The 12,240-nt window shown below is 34.8% G+C and overlaps 1 protein-coding gene across 1 annotated transcript in view; it reads left to right on the plus strand.

Moving 5' to 3' along the window:
• Positions 1-1,128: 1,128 nt before the first annotated feature.
• Positions 1,129-12,240, plus strand: part of LOC134237619 (ficolin-1-like) — a 33,902-nt gene continuing 22,790 nt past the window's right edge. Inside the window, exons 1-3 of the mRNA XM_062719746.1 lie at positions 1,129-1,291; positions 2,083-2,228; positions 3,238-3,334. Coding sequence (XP_062575730.1) covers positions 1,129-1,291; positions 2,083-2,228; positions 3,238-3,334 — 406 coding nt within the window. The remainder of the gene's footprint in view (positions 1,292-2,082; positions 2,229-3,237; positions 3,335-12,240) is intronic.

The raw sequence follows: 12,240 nt of genomic DNA on the forward strand, positions 1-12,240 counted from the left end.
TGAAGATTTTGAGGATATACAGCTGCTTCGTTTCGTAATCACATTTAATGCTTACTTTTTGCGAGAAATTGTTATTTGGACTAACCTGACTCGGTTATTACGTAAATATGAGTGATTAGATCCAGGATAAAATGTTTTCATAAAAAAGTAGAAACTTAAAACATAACACAAAACACCCTTTAAATTTACTCAATTTCCAACAAATACGTCATTAGTGTACCTAAACTTTGATATGTGTTAATTCAATTTGCACATTATAAACAGAGATTGAAACGGTCATCTTGTTGGTGAAAAATACTTATCTCAATGCTTCAATCATCGCATACATAACGTACGCCCAGTTCTGCACAACATAAAACATAGAAAATGCCCTCTTATGCATAAGAATTCATAACAAAGATGGAGTGTCCACGAATACTTATTTCAATACTCTCTATGTGCGGGACCTTTGGACAGTTACCATTACCAGAAAACACCTCTATCGATAATAGCTTGTTACCCAGTACCGTGTCAGGTAGAGCGTCCAGCGTCCTACGTGACATTCTGAATCAGGAAAGTCTGGTCCGCTTCTCTATGGTGCAAAAAATACAAAATTTAGTGATGGATGCTATAGACAGCAAAAACGAAAGACAAGTTATCAAGGCAAAACTCAGTGAGGTGACAAAGGAACTGCAGGATTTGGAGACAAAAAGTCAAAATATGGAGGACGAAAACAACAAACTTAAAGAGGAATTAAAGGTGATGTATGGGAAAGTGAATGATAATTGGAACTTTACAAAGGACGAAATTCAAAATCTTTATCAGAAAATGCAAAGTAAGACTTCAGCTCTCCACGATGAAAATCTTAAACTAGCCTTGAAAAATTCAGCGTTTGAAAAACAGCTTGAGTTGTTGAATAATACAATAAAACAAACGGAAAGAGGTGTACGAAAAGATATAGAGACGTTGAAGTCATCTTAAATGAACACATTTAAGAGAACAAACACTCTGAATAAATCCCATGTAATAGAAGTAAACAAGAACTTCCGAAAAATAAAAGAACTTGATGATACCTTTCTAAATAAAAGTTTGGTTCTGGAAAACAATGATGGAAGATTTTTTCGAGGAATTGAGGATCTTCAAGACCAAATGAATGAAATGAACGCGACATTACGGATCAGTGGCGTAGAAGTTCTTGCAAGACAGATTAAAATAATAGAGGACAAGTTCGAGAGTTTCGCAGTGTCTGTAAATGATACGATCAACAACGATCAGCGGGTTCTGAATGAACTGAACCAGTCCTTGTCAGAAGGTACAGAATAATTGTAAATTCTATTTATTTTTAGTATTAAATTTGGAGCGAATTTTTGGAAGCGAAATAATTTCAACATTGAAGAATTACCCCTGGTATCCTTTTTTACGAAAATATAAGATTTCAAATAAGACTAACCAAACCACCTCCTCCCCAATATTTTCATTATATCGTGTAATATTGTAAATATTTATCACTGAATCCAAACTTTACATTACTCATTTTAAAATCGGTATAAATTCACAGAAAATTCGAATATCTTAAACTTCTTCAGGCATTCAATTTCTTTATCAGTTAAGTTCCGTTTTTGCTTGAATATTTAAAATAAGAACATCATATACTGTGAAATCACTAATTTTCAATTAAATATTTACTTCTTGTTATTTTTCGAGGTATAATGTTACTCACCGTTTCATATCCTCCAAGAAATGTCAAAATTAAAAGGACTGAATCACCTACTAGTTTATCTTACTACATCGAATTTAAATCAAAACGCCCCCCCCCCCCCCTCATCACCACCACGACCAATAAACCAAGAAAACTGACCCCGGTAAAATAAAAATAATAATGAATATATTTCCCATAATCGAGTGGCAATGACCACATAATAATTCTTGAGCAAAATTTTGAAACCCATCGCATGTTTTGTCAGTTAGCAAGATATATTACACAACAAACAATCAATTAACAAATCAATTAATGAGTGATCGATTACTAGTGGAGTTTGATTTAATAAAATAAATACTAATAAATAAATCATCTTTAAAATCCAAATACATTTTATTTTGCAGTGCTTTCAAATAATTGTGGTAGTTGTCGGGAAATTTTACGGAAATACCCGTTTTATGAGGGAAGAGATGGTGTATACAAATTACACGTAGCCTCTGAAGTAAAGTCTGTTTACTGTGACATGAGTACAGATGGAGGAGGGTGGACGGTGAGTGTGAGCCTCAGTAGTAAGGTCTGTTTATTGTGACATAAGTACAGATGGAGGGTGGACGGTGAGTCTGAGCCTCAATAGTGAGATCTGTTTACTTTGAAATGAGTACTGATGGAGGAGGGTGGACGGTAAGTGTGAACCTCATTATTGAGATCTGTTTACTGTTACATGCGCCCTAATGGGGAAACGTGGACGATGAGTGTGAGCCTCAGTCGTAAGGTCTGTTTACTGTAACATGAGTACTGATGGAGGAAGGTTGACGGTGAATGTGAGCCTCAGTAATGAGGTGTGTTTAATATGACATGAGTCCTGATGGAGGAGGGTGGACGATGAGTTTGAGCCTCAGTAGTAAGGTCTGTTTACTGTGACATGAGTACAGATGGAGGAGTGTGGACGGTGAGTGTGAGCCTCAGTACTAAGCTCTGTTTACTGTAACATTAGTACTGATGGAGGACGTTGGGGGTGAGAGGGAGCCTCAGTTGTAAGGTCTATTTACTGAGACATGAGTACAGATGGATAGACGGTGAGTGTGAGCCTCAGTAGTAATGTCTGTTTACTATGACATGAGTACTGATGGAGGATGGTGGACAGTGAGTGTAAGCCTCAGTAGTAAGGTCTGTTTACTGTTATATGAGTCCTGATGGAGGAGGGTGGACGGTGAGTGTGACCCTCAGTAATGAGGTTTGTTTACTGTGACATGAGTTCAAATGGAGGAGGATGGACGGTGAGTGTGAGTCTCAGTAATAAGGTCTGTTTACTGTGACATGAGTACATGAGTACAGATGGAGGAGGGTGGACGGTGAGTACAACTTAAGCTTGTTATAAAGTGACAAAGAAGTCTACTCCGTGTCCTTAGAAAATTAAGTTACTTAGTGCTTTAACATGTTTTCTTTTACGAAACATAGAATCTAATTGTGTTTTTCAAATAAAATTTACGCTTCACGTCTTAAAATACGTTCGTTTTAAAACATTCAAAAGGAATTAAAAATAAAATAATCTGTAAAAGGCTATACAAAGAAGACAAGATGGATCTACAGATTTTTACAGGACGTGGTCAGAATATAAACAAGGATTTGGGGATCCATCTAAAAACTACTGGATCGGTAAGTTTAGTTTATGCAACAATAATATTATAACGTGTCTATCTATATGTAGTGTCAGAATAAACACAAGAATCTGGGGATCTGTCTACAAACTACATTTTTTATAAGTATTTAAATATTAGTATAATTAAGATGCCTATCAAAATGTAGCGTCGGAATTCAAGGATTTGGAATTTAACATATTTTTAAAATATTTCTATAGGAAATGACGCAATGTATGAGTTGACAAAAAACAATGATCAGGAACTCCGGGTTGAGCTACAAAGATTTAATGGTGACAAAGCATACGCTTAGTACTCCACATTTTATGTCGGGGACGAGGACACTAAATACAAACTCACTGTGTCCGAGTTCTCAGGAACTGCAGGTAGGTCCGTTTGTAAATTTTCGTACGAACCTAATTAAATTTAAGTGATAATGGATGCTATTTTAAACCATTTTTTCCCCCAAGAAAGACAGGGATGAGCATGAATTTATATATTCGATATTACTCCAGCGTGCTAGATGTTCACGGCGAGATACTTTTAAATTGGCGAGGTATATAAGGAGCGTAGGGACTGAGGCTCTTACTTGTAGGAGTAACCTGTATAGGCGGACCGACTTATAGGCGAGTTTATACGGTATATAAGAAACGTAGGGACGTTAACCGAGGCTCTACTTGTAGGAGTACAGTCGATATATGTCAGTGAACTTGAAATTAAAGAAGCCATAATTTCTACAACATCATTTTAATATAAAGATTTTCCCAAAATTCCGTAGACAAACATAGTTTTTAGCTCACCTGAGCCGAAGGCTCAAGTGAGCTTTTCTGATCACATTGTGTCCGTCCGTCTGTCCGTCCGTCCGTCTGTCCGTCCGTAAACTTTTCACATTTTCGACTTCTTCTCAAGAACCACTGGGCCAATTTTGACCAAACTTGATACAAAGCATCCTTGAGTGAAGGGAAATTTAAATTGTTAAAATGAAGGGTCAAATCCATTAACAAGGGGAGATAATCAAGAAAAAGACAAAAATAGGGTGGGTTCATTAAAAAATCTTCTTCTCAAGAACCACTGGGCCAGAAAAGCTGAAACTTATGTGGAAGCATCCTGGGGTGGTGTAGATTCTAAATTGTACAAATCATGACCCCCGGGGGTTGGGCGGGGCCACAATCGGGAATCAAAGTTTTACATAGAAATATACAGGAAAAATCTTTAAAAATCTTCTTCTCAAGAACCACTGTGCCAGAAAGGCTGAAACATATATGGAAGCATCCTGGGGTAGTGTAGATTCTAAATTGTACAAATCCTGACCCCCGGGGGAAGGGCGGGGACACAATGGGGAATCAAAGTTTTACATAGAAATATATAGGAAAAATCTTTAAAAATCTTCATCTCAAGAACCACTGTGCCAGAAAAGCTGAAACTTATGTGGAAGCATCCTGGGGTGGTGTAGATTCTAAATTGTTCAAATCATTACCACCAGGGGTAGGGCAGGGCCACAATGGGGAATCCAAGTTTTATATAGAGATATATAGGAAAAATCTTTAAAAATCTTTTTCTCAAGAACCACTGGGCCAGAAAAAAGCTGAAGCTTATGTGGAAGCATCCTGGGGTAATGTAGATTCTAAATTGTTCAAATCATGACCCGGGGGGGGGGGGGGTTAGGGCGGGGCAACAATGGGGAATCAAAGTTTTACATAGAAATATATTGGACAATCTTTGAAAAGCTGAAACTTATGTGGAAGCATCCTGGGGTAGTGTAGATTTCAAATTGTCTAAATTATGATCAGTGGGGTAGGGTTGGGTCACAATATGTATTACAAGGGGCAAATCTAGTAAAGAACAGAATCGTCAAAGCTTCTCAGGTGAGTGATGTGGCCCATGGGCGTCTTTTTTAGAAACCCGGTGACATAAACTAATGAAACTTTTACATAGGTTAAAAAATATATATATATAAAAAATCTATGAGTGACTACACAGATTAACCCCATTTAAATAAAATATTCATTGTAATAAGGCGGAATCATACAAAAAATGTCATTAAAAATTGATAGATATTAAATAACTTACGAAAAAGTATTTAGAATTCAGTATTTTGGGAAAAGAAATGAAAATTCTTCATATTCTATTATCAACTACCTTTTTTTCAAAAGTATGGTTAATATGCTTTAACTAATATGAATTTTATAACGTTCTATATCCATCGGCTTGAAATCTGACATGTTGAAAAAATGGCGGCTACGTTGACACAGGTGGTGCATTAGAGTGTGATCAAATATGTTGATCCCTTAATTCTCTCCTACAGGAATACATTGGGCATTATTGTTAGGTACAAATGAAAATGTTTTCTGGTCCTTTAAGGACAGATGATACAAAGATTTTTTTCTTTGGAGGAGACTTAATATCATGTCAACAGTTTAGAAAATGGAGAACTCTTAGAATTTCTTCTCCCTAAGAACTGGAAAATGAAGCAGACTTGGAAAATATTAGTACTATTTCATTAAAATTACAAATATGGACAAAACGCACTCAGCAAAGGTTTACAGATGAAAACAAATTTTTGAATATGTTAGCCTGCAGGCATGTTCATGAAACTTCCTTAAGATCAGTCCTAAGATTATTCCTAAGATATTACTTAGGGAAAAGTTGGGAATATCCTAAGATCAACTAAGGATATATCATAAGATATATCGGGACGGTAACTTAGGAACATCTTAAGTTAGGACATCCTAACTTAAAATGAACACTTGTTTCTTTATAGACAAAAATTTAATTTTGGAGACATTTATAGCCCCCCCCCCCCCCTCCCAGAAAAATACATTTAAAAAGGAAATCAATTTACATGTAAATGTGTCCTCATTATGTTTTAATGTTAGCATTTTATCATTGCTTGATACAAGACCTGACCTACGATGTGTGATACATAAGAAAAATAATGTTTATAATACACATTTGTATGTTACAAATTAAAGTCATTTAGAAGTTGTTCAATAGACAGGAAAATCACGAATGCGGTTTGGATAATTGTTCTACTTTAATTAATATATGGATAATATTAGATTATCAATACTCTGTTACAGGTGACAGTTTGACTTTGTTTCAGAATTTTTTGATACGATCTCTTTGCTAGAATGTATAATATATGATAAAAATAATGTATACGTGGTATAATACATATTTGTACGAAACAAATTAAAGTCATCTAGAAGTTGTTCAATAGACAATATTGTTCTACTTTAATTGATATCTGGATAATATAAAGTTATCAATTCTCTGTTACAGGTGACAGTTTGACTTATAACAACGGATCTAGATTTACTACGAACAACCAGGACAACGACAAATTTAATCCTAACGACATCAGGATTTTCGAAAACTGTGCTAAAGTATATCGCGGAGGCTGGTGGTACAGAGACTGTGCCGCCTTCGCAAACCTGAATGGAGAGTACGGAGGGTCTTCAGTGTATGGTAGTCATTACATGATATGGTATCACTGGAAAGGATATAAAGCATTATATCAGACTGTGATGATGATCAGACACAACAACTAGAATTAAACTAATGTATTATGAAAAAAAATTTAAATAATCAGTTTCATAATGATTATAATTAAAACAGTATAAGCAATATTTTAGTATAATTTACTTATCTCACTAAATGATGTAGATTGGTGCAACGGACAGCTACTATCTGTTTCTTTTAATAGAAATTTGTAAAATTATCAGTTCTTTTTTGAGCAATTATTTAAGTAATGAAGCTTACTTCAACTTTTTTTTGCGATATAACATAACTTGGGGCAGTTTACGCTTTATGAACCGCGAAGCGGTTTGTAAAAATGGGTAAACTGTCCCAAGTTATGTTATATCGTATAATATAAGTTGAAATAAACTTCATTCCTTATAATTTAATTTCAGTGTAGCCAATGAGACAATTTTTCCTCCGGAAAGAGGCTTCAAATTGAGTATTATTTTAAAAGTAATATCAAGCGGGGTTATACGTTTTTGACGTTACTCATTGTGACGTAGGCAAGTTATGTTATACAAAATATTATATGTTCCTCTGAATGATTCAATCAATGAAATTGCTTGATAGAAGTGAAATTAAATTATTAATAAATGTTGAACATATAAGCAGGTTTATTAAATAGAATGTTTATAAAAACACAAAATAATATAAACCATTAGGCATATCTACGTTCAATTTTCATGCATGTAGAATGTACCCCCAGATCATAGAATTAAATGCATATATTACAAGGTAATCAAAATTTTCAGTATCTCTACACATTTCCACGAAATGATAAAATGTAAATGTATATGATTTATACATATACACAAAGTATGTAGCACTTGTATGACAAATTAACATTGAATTTATAATGAATTATGTCAAAGGACAAGTTTTTTTTAGTCAAATGATACATGGCGGAACCCCTGTCACATCTTAGTTTGAATGGAAGAGTTGCAGAGTCGTGTTATTTACACTGGTTTGTTTAAAGAATCAGGGAAAAGGACATTAACAATGAATTTAGAAAAAAAGAATTGATATTCAGGTTTTATTTACTCTATGTTCTTCTACGCCCTATAACTATAGTCCTACCGGACACGTTATTACAGGTGACGTAAATATAATTAATATTACGACCTTAGATCACTTATTTTAAAAGGTCCTAAATATGGGGAACCCTAATCCTTCAACTGGCGTCGGAATTTCATAAACATTAAGAATTCTGTTGAAAATTACGCAAGACGATGGGCCAGAGATGAAAATGAAGACGTTGACACCTTGTTAGAATGGATTAGATGTATCAGATCCATGTTAAAGTCGCGTATTAAAAGATTGAGGGGCAGTAAAAAAAATCATTCTGTATACAATAACCCATCTGTGAAAAAAGAATAAGATAGATTACATAATCAGTACGTACCGGTCCCTGCCGACAAAGCAGGTAACAACATTGTAAGGCTCATTATATAAATTTTATTTTAGAAGAACTTTAAGATTTTATTCTACAAGAGGTAAACCTACTTTAACTCATTTATAGGACTCCGAAACTTCACAAAATCCTTACAAAGATATATATTCAAGAAGTGGTGTGAATCAGATGTGGATGCTCATAAATCAGAAATGAGAAATCACAAAGATTTACCAAACTCAACAGCTTAAAAACTTACGAAATTTCAACTTTATGTACAAGCATTCCCAAAGATAAATTAAAGTCCAGGCTTTTTGATATCGTTGACAGCTGCTTTTTTAATAAAATTGGAACTCGTAAATTTAGTTACCTGGTCATTGGTCGGTTGCAAAATTATTTTGTTAAAACACATTCTGATTGCACACAAGTACCCTGAAGTTGACATCAAAGAGATGCTTGAGTTTCTGATTGACAATTTCTGTGTGGTTTTTGGAGACCAGGTATTCCAACAATCTATTGAAGTTCCATGGGTACCAATTGCGCTTCGTTATCAGCGGACTTATTTTTATATTCATATGAAGCTGAATTTGTGCAAAATCTTATGCGTGAAAAGAAGAAAACACTTGCTGTGGCCTTCAACTCGACATTTAGATATATCGACGACCTATTGTACATTAAGAATGGTTAATTCCATTCCTACGTCGATACGATATATCCTGGTGAGCCTGAGATATACCACAGAGTCTGATAATTCTGTTTCATACTTCGATTTTTACTTGAAAAAGACGTTAATGGTAATTCAATTGTAATTTAACAACCAAGCTATATGATAGAGGTGATGACTTTAAGTTTTCTATCGTCAACTTATTCAGCAATATACATTCATCACCTGCATTCGGAGTCTATATATCTCAGTTGATTCGATACCCAAGAGCATGCTCTACGTATGACAGTTTCTAAAACGAGGTAAATTATTAACAAGCAAGTTGATGAAGCAAAAATATCAACAGTCTCGTTTAAAATCAACATTTCGTAAATTTTATGGTCGCTACAATGACCTTGTCAGCAAATACAATTTACCATTGAGACAAATGTTGACTGACGTGTTTTCAGACTTATTGTTAGTCCATTATTTATACACTGAATTGACGACGGATTTTTCCGTTATTTTCCGAGCATGACAATGAGCACACGGCGGGTGTGACCGACTAACAGGGGATGCTCACTCGTCCATGGCACCTGATTCCACCTCTGATGTTTTAGAAGTCCCTATTTGCTCTGCTCTTATTTTGTATTGTTTTATGGACTTTGTTTTTGAATACTGTTCGTTATCTCCATATCCTTCTTACATTGTTGATGGTTGTGGATAATATCTTTTTGTTATCAATATTTGATTTCATTAGTTTGTCTTATAACAATGGAAGAGTATTTGGCTCAGGAGGAGAGCAGGATAATGAGGTGATGTTAACTGTTATATAAAGTGATGTTGACTGTTATATAAAACGATGTTGACTGTTATTTAAAATGATGTTGAATGTTAAATAAAGTGATGTTGACTGTTATATAAAATGAGGTTGACTGTTATATAAAATGCCACAGAACCTGGTGGACTGTCACACATTAAACCTTAAGAGTGAAAACAGTCTGCTGACTGGTTACAAATACCCAACATGGTTTCAATGTTATAGTAAAAAAATAATAAAGCGCTACACAATGTCATGATGATGAAAGGACACAAAATTAAGACTCCTGGGGCCGATATCTCAAAAAGGTTTACGAGCGTAGGCTAAGTCCGGACTAAATCAGCACTGAAACCCGAGGACTAAGTTGAGTTTCTCAAAAATTCAGAGACTTATATAAGTCAAGAATAAATTTATGCTGAAATCTACGTCAGCCCATGAGTAGGAGTAAGTTTTTAGTCTGTACACAACTAGGTTAAAGTGGCAGGTGTTTTGATCACCAAAAGTTAAAAGATTAGAATAATCATTTTATAGGAATACGATATAAAACCTATTCATATACATAAATGATATACAAAAATCGTGATATATACAATTATATGACGTAGATTAAAGTCCAGCGAGGATGCAGACTTTTTTCGAATAAAAGGTGACGAATTAGAAATTAGAAATCTATGAATTTAAAAATATGAAATTGGGTAAGAATGTAAGAAGTATCAGAATTTGAAAAATCCAAGGCATATATAGAATGGGAAATGGGTTGCAATCCTCCTGGTTTTTGTTCTGTCATAGTGTCCGGTGTAAAGACGAATAATGACCCCCATCGAATAATGACCGGGGGTCATTTTTCAATGACAAAAAATGACCCCCACCCGTAGAAAAAAAAATATTTTTGTAGAAAAGGAGTCCTAGGTGTCATTATTTTATATGTTAGTCCCAAAGATAAATTAAAGTCCAGGCTTTTTGATATCGTTGACAGCTGCTTTTTTAATAAAATTGGAACTCGTAAATTTAGTTACCTGGTCATTGGTCGGTTGCAAAATTATTTTGTTAAAACACATTCTGATTGCACACAAGTACCCTGAAGTTGACATCAAAGAGATGCTTGAGTTTCTGATTGACAATTTCTGTGTGGTTTTTGGAGACCAGGTATTCCAACAATCTATTGAAGTTCCATGGGTACCAATTGCGCTTTGTTATCAGCGGACTTATTTTTATATTCATGTGAAGCTGAATTTGTGCAAAATCTTATGCGTGAAAAGAAGAAAACACTTGCTGTGGCCTTCAACTCGACATTTAGATATATCGACGACCTATTGTACATTAAGAATGGTTAATTCCATTCCTACGTCGATACGATATATCCTGGTGAGCCTGAGATATACCACAGAGTCTGATAATTCTGTTTCATACTTCGATTTTTACTTGAAAAAGACGTTAATGGTAATTCAATTGTAATTTAACAACCAAGCTATATGATAGAGGTGATGACTTTAAGTTTTCTATCGTCAACTTATTCAGCAATATACATTCATCACCTGCATTCGGAGTCTATATATCTCAGTTGATTCGATACCCAAGAGCATGCTCTACGTATGACAGTTTCTAAAACGAGGTAAATTATTAACAAGCAAGTTGATGAAGCAAAAATATCAACAGTCTCGTTTAAAATCAACATTTCGTAAATTTTATGGTCGCTACAATGACCTTGTCAGCAAATACAATTTACCATTGAGACAAATGTTGACTGACGTGTTTTCAGACTTATTGTTAGTCCATTATTTATACACTGAATTGACGACGGATTTTTCCGTTATTTTCCGAGCATGACAATGAGCACACGGCGGGTGTGACCGACTAACAGGGGATGCTCACTCGTCCATGGCACCTGATTCCACCTCTGATGTTTTAGAAGTCCCTATTTGCTCTGCTCTTATTTTGTATTGTTTTATGGACTTTGTTTTTGAATACTGTTCGTTATCTCCATATCCTTCTTACATTGTTGATGGTTGTGGATAATATCTTTTTGTTATCAATATTTGATTTCATTAGTTTGTCTTATAACAATGGAAGAGTATTTGGCTCAGGAGGAGAGCAGGATAATGAGGTGATGTTAACTGTTATATAAAGTGATGTTGACTGTTATATAAAACGATGTTGACTGTTATTTAAAATGATGTTGAATGTTAAATAAAGTGATGTTGACTGTTATATAAAATGATGTTGACTGTTATATAAAATGCCACAGAACCTGGTGGACTGTCACACATTAAACCTTAAGAGTGAAAACAGTCTGCTGACTGGTTACAAATACCCAACATGGTTTCAATGTTATAGTAAAAAAATGATAAAGCGCTACACAATGTCATGATGATGAAAGGACACAAAATTAAGACTCCTGGGGCCGATATCTCAAAAAGGTTTACGAGCGTAGGCTAAGTCCGGACTAAATCAGCACTGAAACCCGAGGACTAAGTTGAGTTTCTCAAAAATTCAGAGACTTATATAAGTCAAGAATAAATTTATGCTGAAATCTACGTCAGCCCATGAGTA

The sequence above is a fragment of the Saccostrea cucullata genome, unplaced genomic scaffold (assembly GCF_032062105.1).
Source record: "Saccostrea cucullata isolate Sc308-1 unplaced genomic scaffold, CSIRO_AGI_Scuc_v1 ctg3087, whole genome shotgun sequence".
In the NCBI taxonomy this organism is placed as follows: domain Eukaryota; kingdom Metazoa; phylum Mollusca; class Bivalvia; order Ostreida; family Ostreidae; genus Saccostrea; species Saccostrea cuccullata.